A 27,398-nucleotide genomic window follows, 5' to 3' on the forward strand; every position below is an offset into this window, starting at 1 on the left:
TTGGGAAATAGAGCATATATCTATAGCCTGGTGAGGGCACTGGCCTGAGATCTGGGAGACCACGTTCAAGTCCCCACTCTACTTGATTCAGAGCAAAGTCTTTCATCTTATCAAGTTAAAGCAGGGACCTGAACCTGGGTCTCCTGTATCCCAAGCCAATACTGCTATTCTGTAGAGGGTGAGGAAAGTCAGTCTTTCAGTCTCTGATGTAAACTTTGAACCAAATGTGTCTTCTCAAAGCTGAATCATTTTGAGGAAAGAGCATATTTTTGTGACATTTTATTTCAGCAAAAGTGTTTCACGCAGCCCTAGTAACTATTCCAAAGTTAGGTTTGCTTTCTGAAGTGGGCCTAATGTGACATAAATCCATGCTTTTCTTTGAAAGTAGGTAGCCTTTTGGTGTGAAACATCACATTTTTAAACCCTTTGAAATTTTTATGCAGTTTGGTTTCTTTTCATAACTTAATAGGAAGGGTTTGAAATATGGCTCTCTGAAAATTTTCCTTGCAGTTCGTTTATTCAGTCGATAAAAGATCGTGTATCTACATAAAATTAGAGGGGAGGTATATTCTAGAAGATAGATTTGGTGCCACATGTAGATTTTTTTTAATGGATTTTTGGTCACTTTTGGCAGTTTATTTGTGATGAGAAAATATTTATGTACAAACAGTTAATGATAAGCTTCTGCAAAAATTTTACTGGGTGCCCTATGGTTGTGTAACAGGAGGTTTTTAAGTGCAGCTTTTGACATGTAGGCCTAGTCTAAACTTAAACGTTAGGTTACTATAGCCATGATGCTCAGGAGTGTGAAAAAAGGCAGCACGCGAGCTTATTTTCAGTGGCACTCACACTGCCTGGATCCTGGCCACTGGTCCAGGAGGCTCTGCATTTTCATTTAATTTTAAATGAAGCTTCTTAAACATTTTAAAAAACCTTACTTACTTTACATACAACAATAGTTTAGTTATAAATTGAAGACTTAGAGAGAGAGACCTTCTAAAAACATTAAAATGTATTACTGGCACGCGAAACCTTAAATTAGAGTGAATAAATGAAGACTTGGCACACCACTTCTGAAAGGTTGCTGACCCCTGATCTACACTATGGCACTGTAAAAAAGCAATTGTTTTAAAAGCTTGTTTCCATTAAAAATGAACTGCCTAAACTTATAATGTACTTGTCCCAAATAGGAAGAGATGTAAAGTTAGTCATTAAGCTTTTAGAAACCGTCTATTTGATGGTCCTGTTTCTATCATTCTGGCTGTCCACCTCCCTCTCACTATGTACTGTAACATTTACAATTTTAACCTAAAAGCTTTACATTTTTAAAAAGTTGATTTTTGTGTAATCTTGATAGCAATATGTAGTTGTGTATAGTGGCTTTTAAATAGCATTCGTCAGTGATATTTGAGCACTTTATAATTAATGAGTTTAGCCTCAATACCTTTTTGAGCTGTGGCAGTATTTTCATTTTGTAGCTAAAGAAACACACAGGATGACTTGCCTGAGGTGCACGGTGGAAGTCTGTGCCAGAGCTGGCAAGATTTTCTGAATCCCCACCTGATGCTTTAACTAAAGGACCATCATTCCTGTCTTCAGTTAGAAACTGGTTAGGCAAGTTAAACAAGACATGTTCTAAATTTTTGTGGGGATGGCCTCTGTAATCTGTTCTTCCTCTGATCTAAATTAGGTCTGACATGGTTTCCTCACCTCTTCTTTTCTTTGGAGGAAGAGTTCAATTAACTGCTTGTAATATCATACTGGTATGACTTTGTTTTTAAGATGGTGTTTTTTGTGGCTAAGGAATGGAATGTGTACAGACCTTTTAGTTGGAGCACAGCTTCTATGAGGATCTTAGTGCAGTTCACATCTCACTTCCCCTATGGCTTTTACTATAAAGTTTTAGCAAGGACATTGTATTAGTGGGTCAGGTGAAGAAAGGCATCTGAACTTGAAATTGTATAATAAGAGTACTTGAAGCATCTGCTTCTATTCGTGTTAAGTTTTCCAATGATCTCTACTTTATTTGCCTTATGTAAGCATGCTACTCAGACCTGAAATTATTCAGCCTTTAAAATTGAAACACCTGAATCCTCAGTTGCCAGAGATGAAGCCTCAAGTTAATGCAAATTAGTTGCAGGGTATGTCTTTTGATATTTTGAAGGAAAGTGAGTAGGCCTTTGAAAAGAGACCCTGGCACTTGAGCTTTACAACTAATAAGCCAACATTTGTAATATTTTAAGGGCAGAATTTCAGTCTTGAAACAGGATCAGGAAGTTATTGTTACTTCTGTATGTGCTATTTGTGAGACTGTTCCTAGAATATTGTGTCCAGTTTCAATGTCAGCACTTTTAAAAGGATGTTGAAATATTGAAGAGGGTTCAAGAAAAAGCTACAATAATTCAAGTTTTGGAAAACAAACTTTAGTCATTGAGAGACCTGAGGAGCTCAATATGAAGACTGAGACACCTTGATCACAGAACCTACAAAGGAATAAGGGATTTGATACTGGGGGTGGCTGTAACCTAATAAGAAAATGCATAACAAGATGCAGTGTCTGGAAGTTGAAACTAGAAAAAGTCAAATAAGGGGCACACTTGAACCGTGTGAGGGTAATTAATGGTGTTGGCAAAATAACGGATTAGTTTGGGTACAGTTTTGTCATTGCTTGATCATGTCTTTAAATCCACGTAGGATGCCTTTCTAAACGGTATTACTCTAGTTCAGCCACAAGTTATTGTGCTCAATGCAGGAGTCACTGCATGAAGTTCTATGATGTGTGTGTTTTATAGGAGATCAGATTAGATGATCCCTTCTGGCATTAAAATCTGGGCCTTGCCTTTTGTTACTTTACTTCACTCTAAGGTTAAGAGGTGTTTGATTTAATTTTGTAATAAGCATTTTTACATACACTGTTGGAACCAGGCCTTGAAAAACCTTGGTCACCCAGAGCAAATAGCTGTCTGTCTTATGAAGATTTTGTTGAGTTGGGCAGATGAATCACTTTCCCTTTTTCTGGCGAGGGGGTGGAGGGGAGTACAAAGTGCCCAACCGCTGCTGCTCCTTCAATGGAGGGAGCGAGTGAGCAGATCAGTCTCTGAAGCCAGTTCTTTTTGAGGATGGGAAGACCCTGGCAGGAGCAGAGCAACACTGACATTATATTTGTCACCGAATGGAAGGGGAAGGCAGGAAGAAGTGTGTCCCAGGGTAACTTTTCTCTCTTCCCAGAACGGGACTGATGGCTTGGGGACTGGCAAAGAGCAGAATTATCTCTGGTCTGCTGCATTTCTAAGAGGAAGGATGCAGGTGAGGAGGAGTGCAGGAGGCAGAGGGGCCTGTGGCATGCCCAGGAGAGCAATGGGAATAGAGGTTGCAAGGCTCTCCTGCTGTTAAGAGATGATGGTGATGGACAGAACTGAGTTTTAGGTATGGAATTGGTGAGTGAAGATGTGCTGATAAAAATTTAAATACATATAGCATTTGGAGAGTGGTGGCAGGGGTAGTGATCACTCTGTTTGGTAGGCTTGGTCCTAGAGTAGATTGTTAGGTCAGTCTTTCAGGCTATTTAAACATGTATTGACATGCTTACAGAGCCATGCAAATTACTTTAAACTTAAAAGCATTTCAGCCAATTGTGCGATGAATGTTTAGACAATTAATCTTTTTTCCAAGAAGGTTGAATTTATTTACATTTGCTTTTTGTTGTATCTTGATCTTTTAACAGCCTGAGAAAATTGCTGAAGGTCTAAAAATGAGGTGGTTTAAGGCTTAATATTCTGAATTATAAAGACACTTGCAGTTATTCATTATTGGTATAATCTGACATTTTCATTAAGGCTCTGTCAAAGCATCTAATATTAGTCTTCAACAATGAGTGTTCTCATAATGAGCTTTGTTCAGCAAGAGGAAACAATCTTTTTCCTGGCAGATCAGAAGGAAAGGTGTATTTCTAACCAACAAAGAGTGAATATATTTCTGGGAGTGGAGGTGTTCATTTTTGTTGGGACTACTTTAGAAACTAGGACTCAAAATTTTTCATGGTGTGTGTTTATTCCTCTTTCTTTTGGAATATACTGAGTATCTCCAGGCTCATGTCCATTAGACCAAGTTGCTTATGTTTTGTTGTGCTGGTGAGTTTTAACTGGCAGAAGATGGATTTACTCGGTCCCCAGTTGACATTTAGTGCCAATCTTCAGTTCTAAAGCTGCCATTCTTACTGACGCTGGAAAGATATCCAAAGTGATGTGGACTGTTTGTATTTACTTACATCATAATTGGTATGCTTATTCAGTGCTTGAATAGACTGTATCAGAGCTGGTAGTATAGCTATGAGAGCAGAGTTAAATTTTGTCTAACATGATTGGAACTATATCGCTGTGGATAAAGAATTTTTTTCCACCTCCATGCAGCCTGCTAACTAAACTGTACTTTAAATGCCTTCAATTCATATATGTCGTTCATAGCACAGATTTTTGCAGCTGGCTGACACCAGTTTGCAACTCCTGGGTGTGCCTCCTTCAATTAGCTGGATCGACAGGTAGCAGAGCCAGTCTGACACTTTAATGCCCTGTGTTTGGTGTTTGCTTCCTGTCCTCTGCAATTCCTGGTTCCTTTCTCCACCAGCAAAGATACTCTGGGGTGTTTTTTTCCTCCGCAGTGGGGATGGCAGGAGAGAAGCCAGGAGGGTTCCCCTTGTTTTCTGACTCTTGCCATGAGCTAGGGAAACTTGGAGTGCCATCAGAATTTCCCAGGATTTCCTAACACCCTTTGTCAAAAATAAACCTTCCTAAACAGCCATATCTATATCAAAGCCGCCCCAGACACACCAACCACCTATGTGAAGGGAGATTCAGAGCTTTCTGTGGACCACCACCTCTTTTAACACTCCTATTGTACAGTTTTTAATTTCTCTGAAACTGCAGGAGGAACTCCATAGTCCACAGCTTGAGACCATAATTCTACCTTATTGCTATCACCTTTGTGAATCTAATGGATGACTTTACTAGAAACATTCAATTTGGCAGTGAAGAGATACAGTTTTCTTTAAAATAGGTGGTGGTAAAGCCTCAGACAGGAGTGGATAAAAAACTTCATATAATGTGATGGTAAAGTGTCAGCGTCACTCCTCCAATAACTTTCAGAAAATATCCTTTTTGAGTTCAAGGCTTTTCTCATACCCTCCTCTAGAGGCTTCTTTCATAAGTCCCTCTTGAACCAAATAGCACTTGAAATGGATCCTTTTGGAGCCTGCCAATGCTTCTTGCAGTGTTGGCCAAAGTGACTATTTTTTTTACAAACCCAGAGGGGTTTTTCTTTCAGGTTTTTCAGGGTCTGGTTGCCCAGGTGACCAGTCCTGCCATATCCTACATCCATATGAGCTGTCATGGATTGTTGTAATCATCACAAGATTCCATAGGAAAAAGGAGGGGTAGATTGGAAAAGACAGTAGGGGGAAAAAAAGGACATTGCAAGAGGGAAGCGGCCTCTTGGAACAGGTATCTTCAAAAGCTTAAGCCAGCAGTAAAAGGAGTTTACTGATCTGTTTCAAGGGCTGGTGACTCCCAGTCCAGTCTTCCAGTCAAAATTCTGCTAGTGTCTTTATGCACCGACCACCTGTTCTGGCATTGCTTTCAAGGATATCATGTCTGCGCACTCATCCTTGGCAACAGTTTGAAGCCACCCATTACTTGGTCAGCCCCATAGGCTTACCCCATCAAGTCATCAGGTCTCTATAGTCCTGAGCGTAGCTGCTCAGGCTCTTCATCATTGCCTGTGACCTCACTGTGAACTGTCTTGGGGACTGGCCGAAGAAGTGGCTCTGCTCTTGTGGCGTCTGCCATTCCAACAGCTCTAAGTGGCCAGTTCTTAGTGCCTGAGGCAATGAATCCCAAGACTTCAGACTATCCTGGAGTGGACAAAAGAGATTGTGTAGAACATCTACTCCAGAATCCCGGCATTCTCAACAGAGAGGTTGAAAGGTGGCTTTTCAAAGCCTTACCATATAGGATTGTGTTGTCTTGACTACAGGGTTTAATGCTTATCGCAACCCTGAAGAAGAGGGCAACAGCGCCTCGTTGGCCACCTCCAAAAAGGAAAGTTACTGGCAGGTGTCGCAGAGAGGCTGAGTTCTCTATAGTGCTACCCTGGTAGTTAGATCCTATTAAGAGAATCAGTACCGAACAGAGTCTTCCACCTTTATTTATTTATTTATTTTTTTAATCAGGACTCAACTGAGGGAATTGCCAGGCCTCAAAAAGGAAGGTGCAGCCTCCCTACCAGCTGGGTAACCATGCCTCAGCGACTCAGGAGGAGACAATCCACCCAACTCCCCCCGCCCCGCCCACTGGGTCCATGGACTTTGCTACTTACAACCTCAAGAGTCTAATTCAGCTTAAGGAGAACCCTTAAGTGAGTCATAATTGCACTTGCTTTGAAAGCAAAGCAAGCCATTCCCCACTTTCTATTCCTAAAGGCTGAATGAATGATCAGGGGCCTTCTCTAGGTTAGAGAAATCCTGGTATGTTTCCCCAAACCCCAGACCTCTGAAAAAGAGAACAGGGTCATTCATTACCCGAGATGCAGAAATGCTATTCCATGCTGCTGCCTTTCAGGCACAGTACACACCATGATGCTCAAGCAAACACCTGCCTTCTTTCTCTCTCCACCCCCAAAATTGTACATTCTCCAGTGTCCCCATTAGAGTAGGTTAAAGGAAGAACTGGGTGGTGTGCATAGAGGAGCCCCGAGGGATGTTCTGTGTTGAGATCTGGGCCTGAATCACTCCTATCTCTGGATCCTGGAGTGGAACGCAGGACAGAGAAATTTTACCTAACCAAAAAAACGTCTCTCCCTTTCCCAACAAAATGAATGAAGGAACAAAAAATGAAAATGATTGAAGACATTGAAACAATAAGGAGATTGATTTTGCTCTGAAACAGTGTCAACCAGAGGTGGCAGTGCTGGAAATAGTTTCATACAAAAATTACCTTAAAATAACATTAAGGTTGCAAAGTATATTCAACTTAGGAAAAGCCAAAATTATGGTTGTCTATGCACTGTTCCCCTCTCCTCCCTTTTGTGCATAGGCATTAGCAGGGTCTTGCCCAACATCCCAAAGAAAGTCTGTGGCAGAGTTAGTTATAGAACTCTGCTCTAATTGGCCCTAGTCCAATACTTTAGACACAAGAGAACGTCCTTTCTCTTAAAATCCTCTGCTTTATTCATTGTTCGTTCTGTGCACTGAATGAGGCAGGGATCCTGTTGAACAAATGGTATGTGATCATTTACTTAAGCTCTGTATCATATCGCCTGCATGCAAAATGTCTGAATTAAGGTTGTGCTGGTAACCTTTATTTTGGCTTGAATGGTTGACTTGGCAAATTCTTTTAATGTAGTTTTTGGTATTTGATTTCCTAGATGGATGGTTTTTGTTTTTTAAGTATACTGGGAAAACAAACTCTATCATGTTGAACCATATTGTGGCCCTGGATGGGTTATCCACTAAGTTTAAAAAATAGGACTTCCAGCTCCCCAGCATACCTTCATCACTTGAGTAACTGGTGGTGATGGTGGTGGTAGTATACACTGTTGTAGGTAGTTGCCTTATATGTGGATCAGCAACTTGAGCGGGATGCAAAACACAATTGCACAACTGTTTACTAGACAGCATAGGAATATTTGGAATCAAAAATTCTAGTTCATATTCTTGACTAGAGAATAGTGTGAGCTAGCAGTTATGGACACCATAGTCAAGCACAGACATGACCCATTCATTATAAAAGTGCGGTTAAGTGAGACTTTCCATATTAGAGATCTTGGGGGTTCTTCTGCCAGAAGTGACTTTAAACCTCTGTGCCCGCTCTTCTTATAAATAAAGTATGCTAGTGTTTGCCACCAGGCAAGACCTCATACCCGTACCATAAAGATTACCAAGTACAAAGTACTACCACCAGTCTGGAGAAGCTGAGATCTGAACTCATTCATGATCTTCTGGTTTCCTAACCCTGTGAATCTTCCTTTGTGCCAAAGTGGGAAATGGTTGCTGCATTTCTTCTTTCTTCTCCTCCCTCTTCCTCAGACCCGCTCCCCTGCCCCAACTTTCCAGGGGTATAGCTCTGCTTTGTCTGCCACAGGCTCAGTGGTGATTTGGAGGATGCTCAATGCAGGTGATAGGGCACACTGTGGGTTGAAACATGTTCAGTGCAGATGTCATGTTTGGGGCTTTTGGTAGTAAGCTGCTTAAGCTTTTCTACATGTGGCAGTTTTCATGGGGATAGCAAAAAGTGCCCCTCTGACACCAGGACTGTTCCCCTGCTAAATTTCAGGTTTCCACTGTAAAGCATGGAAGAACTGGAGTTTTTCAAAGAGGTGGGGTTTTTTTGTTTGTTTTTTACAGGGGAGTGCACGAGGGGTGTATGATAAAATTGGCAACGCTACCTAATATCACTTTCAGAAGTGACAGGAGTTTTCAGTGAAACTTAAAAATAAAAATCCTGAGGCAGAGAGCAACTGTGGAAAAGTCTAGGCAAATGGTTAAACTTTGATAAACTTTTAAGCAACTAAAAAGGACTTAAAATGGACACTGGTAGTTATAACCACAGAACTGCTATAAACTCCTCTTGTAGTACTGGATCTCCAGGACCAGAGTTGGTCTGTTAGCAGGTGCAGAGACAGCTGCTGTCTCTGCCATGGCTTCTGGAAGTGCAAAGGTTTAGCTTCCCCTTCCAGCACATGCATGGCTCCTTATGCTAGTCAGAACCTTTCAGAACAAGCAAAAGAAGAATCCAGATATACCCATGAGATATATTGTGCTTATTATATGTACATGCCAAGATGGGGAACTGTTTATGGTATTTTGATAGGTAAAGCAACCCACAGGCCTTTTACTTGCTTGTAGGGAGTTTTGCTATGTGAAAAGTGTGTGACTTAAAACTGGATGACTAGTGTATGCTGTAGAAGGTTGCAGCTTGCACTGGTTCCATCAAACTGCAGTGGTAAAATTCACTTGATGAAAACACACCCACTGAATTGCATAGGAGTTGCGCACATAGGAGTTGCACTGCTGGGCCCAGAACTCTCTATTTAGTAACCATGTGGTCATTTTTTTATTTTTTTTTTCCCCTTTGTGTCTTCATGTCCACTCAAAGATCTTGTTGCCCCGTTTATGTAGTCCTCCCACTCTTGCATCTTTATCTCCCTCCCCCCACACCCATTCCCTTCACCTGGAGTGACATCTGTTGCGATGCACTAAGCATCCAACACAGTCATCCTTCAGATCTCTTAAGTTCAGTAATATTTTGTTTTTTCTGACCACCTGCATTTATCTATTCTTGCCCTATCATATTCTGAAGTTAAAACTTTAACAACCTGTTCCTCACATTCTTTTGTTTACATACTAGTTTCTTTAAAAAAAAAAAAAAAAAAAAAATCTACTTATGACCTGAGACAGCAACAAGTCATACAAACTGCTTTGGAGGTGTCTTTTGGTACAAGGTCAGGGTTTGTGTATTTCTAAGAAAAGGGGCCTTATTTTTTAGAAAGGTGGTCATTTTGGAACATAAGCAAAACAATTTTTGAGTTTCTGCTTTTGTTTCCTTAACATTGTTTCCATGCTTCCTCAGCAAAAAAACATCATGAGTATAGGCATGTAACTGCAGCAGACTGTTAGGATTGCTAGATTTTAGGTTTCTGAACTTGGAGTGTATTCCTATTAATGGTTCTAAAGCTGGGACATGCTTTGTTTTTAATCTTACTTCTTGAGTAAATTCTACAGCAGGGTTTGTTTTACTTTCTAATGTAAATGAGTGCAAAACAAGATACTGGTAAGAAGGAGATTCTATATATCTAAACAAAAAGATGCACAAGCTGCAGATGTGTCTCCTGGTATGTGAGAGTAGCAAGATAGTTCCCTGTCAAACCCCCCTCCAAAAAAAAAAAAAAATGGTGCTACTTTTCTGTGTGCACGCGTGCTCTAGAAAATTTTGAGGGCTCTTAAAAAGAACATTGACTACACATGAACGAAGTACAGTCATATCTTATATCTATCCATACTATCTACCTACCATGTAATAGCAGTTCCCCCAATAAAAATCAGATTTGGTTATGTAATGTGCACATTCATATACTTTTCAATATTCTGCACACAAACAGGACCAAGAGAAGAAAAATTGTTTATAGGTGTCCAGCTCCCAACAACCAAAGCATAGGGAGGTATAATTTTAGACCTCACAATCTCAAAATGTGTCTAAGCAAATACACTGCATATACACTTGCATAGGCAAGGATTTAATATTTTTCCAATTTATTTAATATTCCAATATCCCTTATTTGTAGCAAGAAACAGAATACATTTTTATTGAAATTTGAGCTAGTTAAGAGAATGGATTTTCAGTGAATGATGAAAACCTTGCACTTGGCTTCATAACATAGTTTTTACAGCTGAATCTTTTCTTCCTTGTGTATTTAATGCTCCAGTTCTATGTTCTTTCTTTCTTTAAGGTGGCCTATGTAACTGCCAACTTAATTTCGTAAATGCAGCTTGAATATTAATACACATTGTTAGCTCAAAAATAAGAATTCCCCTGAAAATAAGTAGTTGATTAAAAAGTTCAGATAGAATTTTTAAATTAAGAAGCAACTCAGTGTAAATTTTGTCATTGATTTGCATTGGAAGTAGAAAGCTCTGAGATGACGTTGTGTGCTCTTCCCTGTCAGCTAAGGGGATAGGTTTAGTATTTGAATGACTAATGGAGGAAGGATAACGAGGAAAGTTCAGAGTTATGTGAGAAGCAAGCATTGCTATGGATTTCATGCTTTCTCCCACACCCACTTAGAACAAAGTCAAAATAACTTTCCGTTAATGAAGTTGATAGAATCCACTGTATAAAACTTTATATATTCTACAATCAAAAGAAATGAAGAAAAAATTTTTTATGGCTTAGGTTGTTTAATTTTACTGTTTGGGAAATATTTTTATAAAATGCAAATGGGGCAGTACAAACAAGTTTGAATTATCCCATAAAAAGTAAAGATTAGGCTATCCTCCTTTAATTAATGTGGTCTTAACTTCAAAAGAACATTGTTGTTTAAACCTAACAAACTTTAGTTTAAAGGGATGTACTCAACTTGAAAATTAAATTTCTATGAAGTATTTCTGCCTACTGTGCTTATAAGTACCTGTAATATTACAATGACTGAAGGGAATTAGTGAAAGTATTGATCTTACTTCATTTGTCTTTGTGTATATGAGCACTTTGTGTCTAGTTAGTTTAGCTATTTAGCTTCAATAGTCAGGTTCTCCCTTGCTGACAAATCTCTTATAAGCAGAGAAGCAGCAAAACTCTTAATATTTTTCTTTAAAATATATTTTTAAAAGTTTTAGGGTTTACTATTTAAAAAGTGTTCTGTCTGAAATTACATTTTAAAAAAGTCAAACTGATATTCCTTTATTAAAAGTAAAGCTCTTTATACAATTAGTCTGGTATCAAAGCAGAAGGAAAACTTGATTTTAATTTCTAGGATTCATGAAGGGACCAATAGATCATCTAATCTGACATGTATATCAAAACCATTACATTTCACCGTAATCCCTGTACTAAGGTCAATAACTTGATTGGCTAAAGCATATCTAGAAATGCTTCCAGTCTTGATGATATCAAGAGATGATGAATCTACCACTGCCCTTGGGAGTTCCAATGGTTAATTGCCCTAACTGTTTAAAAAGTGTGCTTTATTTCCAATATGAATATGCCTGGCTTCAGCTTCCAGCCATTGGTTCTTGTTATGCTGCTTTCTACTATAGCACCCTATATTTTATTCCAGTGAAGGTACTTAGACTGTAATCAAGTTATCTCTATTTTTCCTCCCTTGGTATCCTACTGTTAATTGAATTGTCTTGTTAGATTGACCTCCCACTTGGTAAGGCAACTCCCATCCTTTCATGTGCTGTGTATTTATACCTGCTACTGTATTTTCCACTCTATGCATCTGATGAAGTGGGTTCTAGCCCACGAAAGCTTATGCCCAAGTAAATTTGTAAGTCTCTAAGGTGCCACAAGGACTCCTTGTTGTTTTTGCTGATACAGACTAACACGGCTACCACTCTGAAACCAGTTATGTCATCTTTTTTCATAAGCTAAACATACTGAGTTCTTTAAGTCTCGCAGATCAGATCTATGCTGCAAAGTTTTGTTAACATAGCTGTGTTGGTCAGGCTTGTGTGAAAACACATTCCCCAGCAGGCATAGCTATATCAGCAAAATCCCTAGTGAAGATGTAGCTATGGTGACAGTGCTTCTGTTGGCATAGCGAATGTCATTCAGAGTGGTGGTTTCACTAAGGCCTGGTCTACACTAGAAGATTAGATCAATTTAAAAATCCACATCCCTGAGTGCCATTGTTAAGCCAACCTCAGTAACCATATAGACAGCACTAAGGGAATGGCTACACTTGCAGATGTAGAGCGCTTTGAGTTAAACCAGCCTTCGGAGCACGCAGTAGGGACAGTGCTGCAGTCTGTCCACACTGACAGCTTCAAGCACACTGGTGTGGCCACATTTGCGGCACTTGCAGCAGCATTGGGACCAGGGCATTATGGGCAGCTATCCCAGCATCCATGTGACTGCAACATGCTTTTCAAATGGGGGGGGGGGGGGTGGAGTCTGACAGGGAGTGTGTTGTGTGTATGTGGGGGGAGAGTGGGTTTTTTGGGGGGGCTGAGAGCATGTCAGCATGCTGTCTTGTAAGTTCAGACAGCAGTAGACCCCCCCCCCCCCTTCTCCTTGCCTCTCACGCAGCACTCCACACTAATGGTTGCTTTGTCTCTGAGCAGATAATGAGCCGGCTGTCAGAAATGGAGCTTTCAAAGGGCATATCTGCATTCCTACAGCGATTCAAAAACAATGACAAGAGTGGCCACTTGACGTAAGGGGATTATGGGACTTTTCTGGAGGCTGATCAGAGTGCAGAAATGCAACACCTTGTTCACACTGACGCCTGGGCATTTCAGTCAAGACGCAGCAAGTGTTAATCTTCTCGCCGAGGTGGAGTACCAGGAGCGCTCTAGCCGTGGAGTCAGAGCGCTCTACATGCCTTGCCAGTGTGGGCGGGTAGTAAGCTAGGGCGTCTGGGGCTGCTTTAATGCGCTCTAACTCGCAAGTGTAGCCAAGCCCTAAGTCAATGGAACAGTTCTTCCATTAACCTAGCTATCGTTTCTCAGGGAGGTGGATTACCTACGCCAAAGGGAAAGTGCCTGTTGGCATAGGTACTGTCTACGCTGAAGCACTGCAGCTGTGCGGCTGTAGTGTTTTTTAAGTTAGACAAGTCGTAAGATGACAGAAAAATGTCTTCTATTGGTATAAGCTGCGTATACTCTGGGGGCCTCTGCCACTATAGCTATACCAACAAAGTATTCGTAGTGTAGAGAGGGCCTCACTTTAAGGCTTTTTTTCTGGGCTCCATATCAATTTAGTCTCTTCTACTAACCCTCTCCAATTTTCAACATCCTTTTCTCATGTCATAGTTTAAACTATATGCAGTATTCTAGCATTGACCTCACCAATGCCGTATACAAAGGTAAAATCACTTCCTGTTCCTACTCCCCTGTGTATATGTCCAAGGATCATGTTACCCCTATGTGCCACAGCATCGATCTGGGACCTCATATTCAATTACATGTCCACTGTGACCCATGGATCCTTTTCAGAGTGTCTGCTTTCCAGGGTACAGGCACTCTACTGTTGGTATTACTTGCATTCCTCGTTCCTGAATGTGTTAATACAGCCAAATGCAAAATTACACATTTTGTTTGAATAGGCCAAGCTTACCAAGTGATTCAGAGTGCTTTGACTGGCCTGTCCTCATTACTTACCATTCCGCCAATATTTGTGTCATCTGCAAATCAGCAGTGACTTTTATGTTTACTTTCAGATGATCTGAGGAGTAAAATGTTGAATAGAACCAGGTCTAGTACCAGTCTCTGTGGAATCTCCCTAGAAACACTCCGATGAAGTGAGCTGTAGCTCACGAAAGCTTATGCTCAAATAAATTGGTTAGTCTCTAAGGTGCCACAAGTACTCCTTTTCTTTTTGCGAATACAGACTAACACGGCTGTTACTCTGAATCCCATCCAGTTATTCTTCCTTACCCAACCAGTTTCAATTGAACATTTTTCAGTATATACTAGCACAAGTGGCTGAGATACCACCTCAGGAAGGATGATATTTTATGGCTTATGCACAATTCTGGGAGTAAGGAGATCTAATTTAGATTCTGTTCCCAGCATCTCCACAAAACTCTCCTCTGACCTCTAATTCATGTAATTCTTCCGTGCCTCATTTTTCTCAGCCGTCTTTAAAATAAAAAGAAAAAAAACATACTTGTCTGCTTTACACAAATGTTGTAAGGCTTAATTTTTTTTACAGTACTTTTGATATCCTTGAAAGGGGAAGGTGCTGTAGAAGTGCAAATAATTGTCAATTTTAGCTAAAAAGTTTTGTTTTCAGGAACTTTAACTGATTAAAAAATGCTTCCTACTATAAAAACTCATCTGATGTTGAGTGACCACAATGGGTTCAGCTTTAAGGGAATTGGCATAGCACTCCACAGCACAAAACCCTTGAGCTCAAGTGATCTTCCAGCCTCGGCTTCCCAAGTATCTGGGATTACAGGCATGTCCCACCGTGCCTGGAGTTTAAATAGCTTAAATAAATGTAAATGTTAATACAAGTATTATATTAGGAGTGATCTGGGCGGTTATACATAAGAACTTTGATATACAGCTTGACCTAAGCTAAGCAATAACTGATTGTGTGGTTTTGTTTTTTGTTGGCATATGTTTTGAGGTTGCATTTTTAGCAAATTCAACTAGATTGTAAATCAAAGGTCTAGGAAACCTTTTTTTTGCATGTAGTGAAAAGAATGAAATGAGGGGGGGGGTCCTCAGGTAGCAAGTATGTTAATATCTCCATAACCCCCACTTTCCGTTTACCTCAGAAAGTAGCTATCTAGTCTGAGGGCCTACTACATATGTCTGATCATCAGGTGTCACAAGCTGTGTTGATATAGTGTATTTCCTATAGAGAAGAGACATAGAGATGTTAGCATACACTTAGCTTTGCATTCCTAATAGACCATAAGCATTTCTAAAGTAACTTACAGTAAACTTGTAGATATGAGTTCACATTTTCCTGATTTCATTGCACTTCCGTGTTAGGCTGCTTTATTGTCTTATGTTCATGTGACCATGAAAGATTTTATTGGAAACCATTCTTCCATCTGCAGTTCAGTTAAAATAAGGGAGATGTAGCTCCACATGATTACACACAGGAAAAATGTTTTTTGGTATCTAAAACGCAGTTGCATCTGTATTGTATACGATTCCTTTCCTCTTCTGTCACTTAACACGCACTAATGTAACACTTAAGAAAAAAAAAAGAAAAAAGATGGCCAACTGTATGTTCTCACCATATTTGTGTTTCCGTTTGGTTTTTAGAGTGTAAGTTCCCTGGAGTAGAGGTCTGTCTTATTTGGCCCTGACTGTATGCTATGAAATGAGCCTTTCTGAAGTTTTAATGGTCAGCCTACCTGGAGTGAGGAAGTTAGGGAGAGATGATGTTCCTCTTAGGGCTTGTCTACACTGGCACTTTGCAGCACTGCAAGTCTCTTGCTCGGGGTGTGAAAAAACACCCCTGAGCGCAGCAAGTTTCAGTGCTGTAAAGTGCTAGTGTAGACAGTGCACCAGCACTTGGAGCTGTGCTCCCAGTGCTGGGAGCTATGCCCCTTGTGATGTGTTTTTTTTGTTGTTGTTGTTGTGCTGCAACTACACAAGCCATGTTAAAGCGCTGCCAGTGTGGACTAGCCCTCAGTGGTGTCTTCCCATTTGAGGTAGGAGAAGCAAATGATTTCCTTGTTTGTCAAAAATGATATGCATTGAGTTCTTGTTAAATTATATTGTGTTGGTTCTTTTATAAATATTAAATGGCAAAATACTTCATTAATGCAGTTAGGGTTTCCTGGTGACAGCTTGTGGCCTTCCAGAACGTTTTGAGTTGAGCAAAACTTAAACTTCAGAAAACCAGGAAATACAAAGTTATTTGCCTTTTAGTTTTTTAACAGAAAGAAAACTTGTTAGTAGGAGTTGTAGATAAGATGCAGTTGAGTGGATTACTGAGCTGGCCCTATAGCTATCTCCCCCTTCTGCTCAGCCCCACTAACCAGCCCTGTCCCATCCAGTCTGGCAGTTCTCTCGGCTGGCCCCCCACCACATTATTTTATCTAATCCTCCTCCCTCTCTCCCCAAGTATGTGTGGTGGTGTACCCAGATTTCCAGCTGGACCAGGCCTTGGAATCAGACTCTCCCTTTTAAAAGCTACCACAATTTTCTGAAAAGAAGCTGAATTCTGTGCCCTGCGTGGCAAGTCTGTATTTGCCCCTCCCCCACCGCCCATACTCTTGGTAGGTGTAGCACACAGCTTTTGATATCCATCAGCAGCATAGGAGGCTCGTAGAGGTGTGAAGTGGGTTCTCAATATGAATGAGAACTCAGAGATGAATACAGCCTGAAACAATAGTTCTCAGGTCTGTGAACTGCTCCATTCTTCCACTGTTGCTATTCTTCCTCCCCACACCTCACTCCAGGTGCTGTAGAGTTTGATATGTCATGCATGCCTAGGCCATTCTCAGTTCCTCACCTCAGGGTCAGCAATGCATTCTTGGTGCATGCTCTGAGGGCTGGTCTACACTTCAAAGCTTCGTCAGCAAAAGTTATGCTGCTTTAATTAAAACCGCTATCGCATGTCCACACTAACATTGACACAGAGAGCAGAGCACTGTTGTAGCTATCCCACTATGCAACTGGCCGCAGGGTGCTTTGGGAAGGGTTTGCAGTGCCTCATGGGGCAGGTACAGAGTCACAGGATGTAGGTTTCTCAATCCCATTCTTCCAGGGGCATCCCAGTAGATTGTCAGCTGCTTTTTCAACTGCAGTGTGGGGTGAGGGAGAGGAGAGTGGTGTGTCTGGAGGCGGGGAAGGGTCGGGGGTGGGGAGGAGACAGCAGGCTGACTGACCTATCCGGAGGCAGGGGAAGGGGGACATCCCCACATGTCAGCCCCCGGCTCTGCTCTGCACAGAGTCTCTCCTGAAGCAGCCTGTTCTGCCTGCCTATGGTCCTGTGATTTCCTCAGAGTTGTCCCACAACTTCCTCAGCTGCTGGCAGTTGCATCCTGAGCAGCTCTGTGAGCTCTCCATGCTGAGGAATGTCAAAGCAGCACAGCAGTCCCATTCCCCTCCTCCTGCTCCCTGCAGCAGCAGTCTGCCTGCCTTTCCTAGTGCAGGACAAAATAGGAGCATTCCACGTTAATGATTTGCTCTTTGTTCCCCAAAGGGAGCAGTACGCCCAGCTGTCAGATACTTCCCAGAGCTTTGGAAGGGGAGGGGTGCATGCCTGAAGGGCAGCAGAGATCAAAACAGAGAGCAGAGTAGTCACGACAGGCATTGTGGGATACTAGCGGAAGCCAGTTCTGTCGACAAAACAAACAGCAGTGTCTACATTGATGCTTTGTCGCTTGAACTTTGCTGCAAAAAACAAATGCCTCTCATTGAGGTGGTTTGGTCTTATCTGCAAAACAGCAGAGTTTTGCTGCCAAAAGTAGCTTTATAGTGTGTACATATCTTCTGTTTTGTTGGCAAAAGGCATCTTTTGCCGACAAAACTTTGTAGTATAGACAAGGCCTAAATTTACCATACAGAGGGGCAGGTGTCCTAGATCCTGGCTTACATGGGAGTAGAGAGCGGGGCTCAGACCCCCCAGTAAGTGAGCAAGCTCACCCTTACCTGGCTCACAAGATGCGGGAGGTGGGGTCAGGCTCACACAGATGGATAGGGTCCAGGGTTCCTCCAGATCCTGACATACATGGTGGGGTAGGAAGCAGGGCTCAGACTCCCCTGGGGGACAGATTACAGTTCACCTGAGGGGGATAGGAAGAGGGGCTCAGATCCCCTGCCAAAAGGCAAGCCCTGTTAACCCCAAACCTGGCTCACATAAAGGGGCATGAGCGGGGGTTAGACCCCAATAGATGGGCAGGGGTCCCCAGATCTTGGCATACACATGGTGGGGGGGGTGCTCAGGCACCCCTGGAGAGGAAAGGCCCCTCCATATCCCAGCTCACATAGGGGGTGGGGAGAGGGGCTTAAGACTCCCCACATCCTGGCACGCACATGAGTAGAATGTGGGGCTGACAGGTGTCCCTGCTCTTTACTCCCCCACTTACTGCCTGACAGCCATCAGAGTCCTTCAACCCCCTCACCCATCCCCAATTATCTTTCTTCCCTTAGTGAAGCCTCAAACTTCTGACCCCTGTTCTTCCCCTCCCCCACTTCTCCCCCTCCTAAAATGCCTTTCCCCTGCACCAAGCATTTGCATGTCTCACTTTTTTCCAAAAATACCTTGATTACATTCTCCCAAAATAATTGTTCTGTACCTATATTGGTATAGAATACAATAGTTTGCTTAGTAGCTTTAGATTTCAGAGAATAATACTCTAAATTCTTTTTTTAACTTGAAAATTAATATGCTGTCACTCTTGTACTGAACAGTGAGAACTCAGACCTTCATTTGGTGCCCTAGTACTCCAGTGCGTGAGCAAACATTCATTTAACTTCTTTCTGTTTAAATTTCCAACAGAACATACTTAGAATGACATAAAATATCAGTTTTTAACTAAAGCTTGCACACTTACAAAGCCAGAGATACTTAATTCGAGACTACTTGAGCCAAGGGGCTTGCCTTTTAAAGGAGCTGAGCTTCCACAATTTCCATTGGCTCTAGTGAGAATTTTGGGTGCTTCTCAGCTCTGAATATCAGGCCACTTTCTTAGATGTCTAAATATGGATTTAGAGGCCTAATTGTAGAAACTCAGATTTGAAAAATTCTTTGAGGAAGGATGGTCTTGAACTGGGATGTAGGAGCTGATTCTGCCACAGATTTCCTGTGTGACCGTGGGCAAGTTACTTGGTTTGTGTCTTCCATATTTGTAAATAATACTTACCTACTTCACAGGTGTTGTGAGGGCAGTTACTAATGTTTGAGGAACTCTGACATTATGGGGTGGGAGTAGATTTGTTCTTGAAAGTAGTATCAGGAAAATTGAGGCATGGTTGGAAATGAGACAAAATTATACATCATCCTGTTAAGATACAAGTCTAAAATGTATCAACTTTTTCCAAATGACAGGGACTTGCCATGAGGTGCTGAAGCCTTGTTTCACTGATTTGGAGAGACTGGACCTAAATGGCGCAGCATGACTTTGCTCCAGCCTGGCTTAATTTTCCTACTCCGCCATCATCAACAAAGGTACCTTTTCTGAAGTCCTTCTGAACATACAAGGATATCCTAAGAAACTTTAAAAAGTTGCCTCTATCATACTTGTAAAGATACTTATTTTTTTAGCCCCCTCTGTTGGTGTACTTGTTCTGTCATTATTAAGTAGCAACTTCCAGTGAAAAAGCCAGGTTTCTGGCATGACTGAAATCTATTCTAATGTTCAGCCTTTTATATCTGAGTTTTCTTTCATAACAATGACAGTTGCATAGTAATCATGTGACTTCAGATTCCCCTGTTGTAAAGTCATTAAATTGGGAAAGAAAAGAAAAGAAAAAAAGTAATAGTAAGGTGGAATGCATTCTGTGGACCTTGCAGCTTTATTTACAGGCTGCTTTCCATGTTATGGTCTTTATGCAATGTTCAGTATTGGACTTAGGATGAGAACATAAAATTTAGGAACAGGATTGGTTATTTGTCTAAACATAACCACATCTTCCACTTCTAATCCCAATTTCCTGATTTCCATATAGGCAGCCACCTAGGCCGAGCAGTCACGAGGGTAGCTCTTAGTTTGAAACCAAAAGTACAGATTAGCAAGAGGTGAAGTATTTTTCTGGAGATCCTAGCTAGCAGCAGCTCTTTCACCTTCTAATTGCTTATAAACAAGATCTTTATTTAGGATTTTGATATGGCACACTTGAACTCCTGTCTGATGCTTTATGGTGAGCTACAGTGTCAAGGTCCTTCAGATTCCAGGCCTTCAAGCTCCTATGGTATCAGTTTATTTTTAATTATGGTTTTTATAAAAAAAAAATAGATCCTCAGGAATTCAAACACCCTGGAGAAAGTCTGATAGAGATTTTGCAGCGTGCAAGTATCTCTACCTAATGCTACAAGTATGATCACTTAAACTAGGTATGTTTAGAGTATGTTCTGTTTAAGCTCTTTTTGAAGAACCAAAGTTTTTTTCACCAGTACCTTTTGGCAGTACTTCTTTCTAGCTAATGCATCATTGTCAGAAACCTCTTTACTTAATAGCTAACCTGAGTACTAATACAAAATACACTTAGCACTGGGAGAACCCAACACCAAGAAGTCAGGGTTCTGTGAACATTGTCTGAATGTGCATGATCCATGTTACAGGTAGGCTAAATGTATTGCTGGGAGTTTCTTTTTGAGGATGATAGGTTGTTGTTGTTCCCCCACTCCTTTCCTCCCCCCCTCCCCCCTAAATAAAAACAGTTCAGTAAAGAATTTTTCGTACCTAGGCTGGTAAACTTCAATGATTTTTGCAAGACTACCATATTACTTTGTAAAGCAACAAGCTTTCTTCTCCCATGTTCTTGAATATCAGTTTTTTGTTTGTTTGAAGAATGGAGTGCCAGATAACTTCTCAATTTTCAGATATTAACAATAGAGATCCTGATGATTACAAAACTGTTAGTTTTGTCTCCAGCACAAGCTTGACAGAGTGTTAGCGCCATCGTGTGGTGAAAATGTGAACTGTCTGATTTTGTATATGCACAAATTAATTTCAGCAAATTAGATACTTATATTGTTTGAACTTGTATATAAAATATTTATAGATTAATTTTTTTACATGGGACTGACACTTCCTTTTAAATAAAGGGATCATTAATATTTAGCCAGTTAAGAGGGAGTTTATTGTTAAAACTTACTGAAGAGTTAATTGCACAGCTAAAGGAACTTTTGAGCTACAGTATTTGGAGAAATATACTGAGTTTATATTTACTCGTTAATTGTCTTTAGATGTACCAGGTTGTCTATCAGCCAAGCTTTATTATCTGGCAGTTACTATCCATTTAATAATTTGAGTAGAGGCTTGAGACTCTCATGTACATTACCACATTCTTTGTTTGAATGCCAAGGCTGAAATGCCCAAAGGACAGAAAAAATCAAATTCCTTTAACTAATTTCATTTAAATGCAGTATTACAAGATCTTTATATGTGAAAGTATAAACGAGACATGAAGCTACCTTCTACAATTGCTGTCTGTCTGTATGTACTGGTTATCAGTAATACAGCAAATGCAGCTCCGCCTGGTGGTGATAAGTTATTTCCTGGCAGCCTGTTCCAAGGTTCAGTTTATAACTCTGAAAGCAGAATAGTAACAGCAACACTTTCCTTGCTTTCCCAAACACTTTTAGTATAAAATATCCCTCAGATATGTTTTTTTGTTATGTTTCACCAATAAATAGGACACCTGTATTGTTTAGAGGTCACATGGGGGAGGGGAGTGGCAGAGTCCCCACTTGAAACTCCAGAATGAGGATGTACATTTTACAGTGAATGGTTGCTGGGCTTCAGTCTCACTCACTGAGGTTTGAATACTCTCGTGGGCTTTATTGGAACTCCTTAGGCTCTGCTTGGCCTTGGCTGCTGCTTGATGGGGAAAAAACAAAAATAGGTGGGTGTTCTCCCAAGCCCAGCCACTTGTGGTACCAAAACAAGTAGTTACTCAAGTTAGATTGTAAATCTTCATTTGGTCCTCCCTCTCCTTTCCTTTAACATTTTAGAGCTTTTTTTTCAGTCTGTCTCCAATCTGACATCTTTGCGTTGGTTACACTTGGTTCAGGTTTTCAAGGTTTTTGGCACAACCATAACAGCTAGACCAGTGGTCCCCACCCCGTTGATCTCAATAAACTGGTTGATCCTCGGGACTCTCCCATGGATCATGATCTCAGTAGCAGGGCTGCTGATAAGGCAGGCTCCCTGCCTGCTATGACCTCATGCCACTCCCAGAAGCGGCTAGCATGCCCTCACGGCCCTGAGGGTTGTGGGGGGTGGGGGGTGTGGGAAACGGGTCTTGTTGCAATGCTCCTGCCTGCAAGCACCACCCCTGCAGCTTCCATTGGCCGGGAACGGGGAACTGTGGCCAATGGAAGCTTTGGGGATCGTGCCTGCAGAGAGGGGCAGCGCACAGAGCCATGTGTCCCCCAGCCCCCCTTCCAGGGGCTGCAAAGGGGCATTGGCCCTTTCCAGGAGCGGCATGGGGCCAGGGCAGGCAGGGAACTTGGCTTAGCCTCAATGCACCACTGACCGGGAGTTGCCTGTGGTAAGTGCTGCCCAGCAGGAGTCCGCACCCCGGCCCTGAGCCCCCTCCTGGAGCCAGCAACCCCCTCCTGCGCCCCAACCCCCGCCCCAGGCTCAGTGCAGAGCCTCCTCCTACACTATGAACCCCCTGGCCCCAGCTCAGAGCCCCTCCTGATCCCCAACCCCTTGTCCCAGCCAGATGAAAGTGAGTGAGGGTGAGGGAGTGATATGGGGGGAGGGGAAATGGAGTGGGCGGGGCTTTGGGGAATGGGTGGGGTAGATCCTGGGTTGCCCTTAAATTCAAAAAGTGATCTTGGGTGTAAAAAGTGTGGAGACCACTGAGCTAGACACTACATTTAATTGAAAGTTGATTCTGGGGAATAGAATAGTTAAATACAAGGGACAAGGTAAGTAGGGTTGTGTGGGAGGTGGATGTATGCATCTAGGTGGTTCTAAAAAAGTTTCATCATCATTGGCTTGATTGAATTTCACTGTTTTCAGGCAAGCTTGAAGTGAGTTGTGAGAGCATATTTTAAGGAAAAGAGGGAGGAAGCATTGTAGGTGGTGGTGGGAAGGGAGTTCCTGGTTTGAACTTGAAATTTTTCCTGAAAAAACTCCAAACTTCAAAACTTGGTTGTAGCTGCCTCTATTGTTTACCTGATTTAAGAAAATTAAAGCTTGTTGCCAATATTAGCAGTTTAGCATTCGAATTTCAGAAAGATAGGCATGCAGAAATGTGGACAGCTCTGCTTCTGATTTTTAGTCAGCAAACTAGTTACTTACACAACAAATTACCAGTTTTGTCTGGAGCTACCCAAATTGCCTTCTACAGCGTGACAGTTGGGTTATCTGAGAATATAATAGCATGCATGCAAGAGTGTGCCTAGAGACCTCTAATTCTGGAGGCTTAAAGTATAGTATCCAAGAGGTGGCCCCAAACAGAACAGCCTTTAGGTGAGTGGCAGACGCCACCAATTTGGTTGACTTGATTTGCCATCTTTATACACACGTGCCATAATACACCATTTGAAAGCTTATTATGTGGAGTTGTCAAGTGGTGCTGTTACCATAGATAAACAATGACACGCATACGTTAAAATGCCCAAGTTGCATGCATTTCTGTTAATGATTGTATTATTTCAAGCCATACAATTGGATTTCTTTGATCTCAAAGCATCAGAACAACAATCTAAAGAGTAAAAGAAAATCAAATAATAAATTTGGACAGGTATCATTGAAATGTAGTAATGCTGGTGACATTTCTAGACAACATTTATTGTCATCTTCATCACTATGATCGCTGAGTACGTGGATTACCACAGGTTTCAGAGTAGCAGCCGTGTTAGTCTGTATTCGCAAAAAGAAAAGGAGTACTTGTGGCACCTTAGAGACTAACCAATTTATTTGAGCATAAGCTTTCGTGAGCTCCTGAATGCATCCGATGAAGTGAGCTGTAGCTCACGAAAGCTTATGTGCAAATAAATTGGTTAGCCTCTAAGGTGCCACAAGTACTCCTTTTCTTTTTGGATTACCACACTTTTCATTGCCATTGCATGTACACAATTCTGTGTAGGGAAGATTGTTCAGACTACGGATGCTGTTGATTGTGCAGCGACCCCTCTTGGTACAGGCACAAAAAAGCTCTTGTAGAAGCTCAGATGCCATTCTGCCCTTGAAGAATACAGGAAGTAGTTAATCCACATTTTTCCATCCATGTTGCAACAATGGTCCAATATCTGGTTTACCTATGTGCAGAGACATCCAAGTCTTTGTACGCCAAAATGCTCTTTTTGACATGCTCTTCAGAACTGTTCTCACATGGTGGGAGTTTGGCCAGTGACTTGTCCTTTTTGGTGGCTAGATTTTAGCCACATGCTAAACAGCTTCATCATTTCTGAAAAAAATACTTGCTCATATAAAACCAATACAAACCTTTTTAATACATTGTCATTTGGTAGCTTTGACCAATACTGACCACATTAAGTTAAAATTAAACTTTAAACAGTAAAAACTGTAGCCAAATTCATGTTACTGCTTCTGGAACTATGGAAGAAGACATTCTCGTTTTGGGTACCATTGTTTCACTTCGCCTTCATGTGGCACCACTTGACGGCTCCACATCATACCTTCTCTAAATTTACATTTAAGTAAAGTTTCAGATGATATATGATGTGGGTGTGCATAGGATGTATCCACCCAACTCTAAAAATATTGCCCTTTTGGGGGAATTTCTGCATGGCTACTAGGCAGTGTCAAGCTGTTTAATGTAACAGACTCCAGTAAGGTCAGGATTTTACCCCTAATGTCTTCCAGATAGCCTCATGTAGCCCTAGAATCCCTTTGACTGTTCCCACATGAAGCTAAGACACATACATGCTCCTGATTGTGAGTGCTCAGTCTCCTTAGGTAGCTCACTGTCTCCTCCACAGGCTCCCAGGCCTCCTTCTGAGTTGAATCACTTTTCAGCCAAGGACATGGACTTCTGCCTGCACTGAGCTCTCTGAATCATACTAACCAGCAGCATTCCCTCCAATTTTTCCCACGCCCGTGCAGAATGAATTTTATGTGCACACATTTTATGTCTCACACATCACCTCCATTTTGGTGCACATAAAATTCATGTGGCGGGGATGGAGCCGAGGGGTTCAGAGTGTGGGAGGGGGCTGAGGGTTGGGGTGCAGTGGGCTGAGGGTGTACGCTCTGGGTTGGGGCAGAGGGTTGGGGTGCAGGGGGGTAAGGGGTCCGGCTGGGGGTTTGGGCTCTGGGGTGGGGCCAGGGATTGGGATGTAGGCTATGCTAGGGCTGTGGCATGGAGAGAGGACTCCCCACAGCTTGCTGTCTCTCCCCAGAGCAGCACCTGGGCTGTGGGAGGAGAGGCGCCACTCCCCCAGGCAGGGCAGGTCTGGGCTGGGGCCGGAGGAGGGGCGGCTGAGGTTGGTAATCCCACTCTTGCATCCCTGTTGGGAGCATCACAAGTAGCTTCTACAACCACCATCAGACAGAGGGTGAGATTCTGCTCTGTGCAGTGGGCCAGCACAAACCTGGGCATCACCTGAGCCCTACCCATGTCCGGGTGCTTCCAGGTGTGCAGTCCCCTTGGGATCAGTGGCTGTGCACTGTGCTGGGTGGTGAGTGTTTGTAGTATCGAGCCCTTATTAGTGACCCCTCACAGAACAGGAAAAGTGCAACCCGAAGGCACTGCAGTGCCTGTGCTACTCCACTGACCCACTGCAACCTGGGACTGGGCTGGGCCTGTCAGGTATGGCCCCTCTCAAGAGCAGCGTGGAGTAGCACTGCCTCCCACCAATGCTGTCTGGAGCCTTTGCTTAGCACAGCTCGTGCATCCCCTCTGCAGAGCGAGGGGCAGCCTGTGCTCCTTCCTGCCCCAGCCAGTGCTCCCGGCTCCTTCCATTTGGGACAGGAACAAGAGTCCAATATTGGGATTTCCGGGGAGGGACAGAGTCTCTGATTTCTCTCAGCTCTAGTCCCTCCCCCAAGAAGTCCACGACGACGTCTCCACCCCTGCTTAAAGCCATGTGCCAGGCCAAATGGAGAGCTGCTGGGGGAGAGGCGCCCCAACTCAGGCCTGGCCCGGACCTGTCAGAGGAGAGGTGCCCCTCCCTTGGCTGTGGCACATCTAGGCCCAGGACTGGGTTGCGGTTGTCGGGGAGGCACCCCTCCCCCAGCCGCGGCAGGTCCGGGCTGGGGGAGGGGAGCCTCTCCCCTGGGCTTTGGCAGGTCCTGGGTTGAGGCCAGGAAAGGGGCACCTCTCTCTGCCGTGGCAGGTCCGGGGATGGGGGAGAGGCATCTCTCCCTGCTGCAGCCCAGAGCGCCTGCGTGGCACTTAATAGCACACTTAGTGGGAATTTAGATAATCAGATTGTCTCCTCTAAAATGAGGAAGTGGAGTCTTTAGTGGACTGACACTCTCCACCTTACAGTAACAAACCAATGGCTCCACCCTCCTTTCTTTCCCCACTCTTTTTTTCCTCCCAGGAGGGATGTAGGAAGGGTAGTTCCACTTTCCTATGCTAGCTGGAATTTGTAGAAAAATTCTGCCAGAGTTTTCTTGTATAACCCCTTAGCATGAAGAAATAAGTGGCTGTGGTGTTATAAAGACACATGGAAACCTTGTTCAGGCACCCTTTAATGTGTTGAATTTTGTCTGAAGTTCTAAAAAGTAATTTAACTGCCTCCCCTGTGTTCAGAGTTGGATGTTTTGTCTATTTCACTATAACTCAGTAGACTGCCATAAACATTTATTTTAAAAACAGTGCTATTGCTTTCTGGATTTCTCTTACAGTCTAGCACTGAATAAAAATAACTTCTGAATTTCCTCAGACACTTCTTTACGCCCCGAGATGTCACTCTGCCACTTACTATAATTTTATCAGAAATTAATGTCTTGTAGTGAATGAGTGAGCAAAATTAAAAACCTACAGTTTTTCTGTGCAGTCTGCGTAGGCACTAAACTTCTAAAACATGGCATTAACGATGCATGGCAAACCCATCATCATTATTTAGTGGGTTTTGTGCTGCTCCCATAACATGTTTTAAAAATGTACACACGTTCCTTAACCTGGCTTTCCGAGTATCTGTATATGAAAACTTCTCTTTTTACTGCAAAAAGTATATACCTCCCCACCCCCTAACACTGTGGCTGCGTTCTGTTAGATGCATAAGACGTTTTAGGTCCACACAGATAATGGATTGGTCCACTGAAAATGTCAAGGGGAAAATAAAATTTTGGCTCCCATTTTTTTTGGCTGTTTCTGAATAGTTTATCTTTTAAATTTTTTAAAAAATGTCCTTTGTTTTTAGGAGGCCCTGTTAGCAAAATGCTGTCATGTTAAATCAGCCAAAGCAGCAGCATAGCTAGGTAGAAGTAGTAGTAAAGATAAATGGTGTAATGCATGCTCCTACTCATTCTGTTGAGGAATGAGCTGTCACAGGTCAGGGCAATGGCACTTGTATTTCCTCCTCTGTGGTCAACCAAGGGCGCCCACTTTTAGGCTTCTGGCTGCA

At 42.4% G+C, this 27,398-nt stretch overlaps 1 protein-coding gene across 8 annotated transcripts in view; it reads left to right on the forward strand.

Moving 5' to 3' along the window:
* Positions 1-27,398, forward strand: part of GPBP1 (GC-rich promoter binding protein 1) — a 58,959-nt gene that overhangs the window by 9,545 nt on the left and 22,016 nt on the right. For all 8 annotated transcript variants that reach the window (XM_037902836.2, XM_043546550.1, XM_037902835.2 and 5 more), the window contains one exon: positions 19,230-19,349. In XM_037902836.2, coding sequence (XP_037758764.1) covers positions 19,287-19,349 — 63 coding nt within the window. In that variant the 5' untranslated portion in view covers positions 19,230-19,286. The remainder of the gene's footprint in view (positions 1-19,229; positions 19,350-27,398) is intronic.

This window comes from Chelonia mydas, chromosome 5 (genome assembly GCF_015237465.2).
Source record: "Chelonia mydas isolate rCheMyd1 chromosome 5, rCheMyd1.pri.v2, whole genome shotgun sequence".
NCBI classification, from domain to species: domain Eukaryota; kingdom Metazoa; phylum Chordata; order Testudines; family Cheloniidae; genus Chelonia; species Chelonia mydas.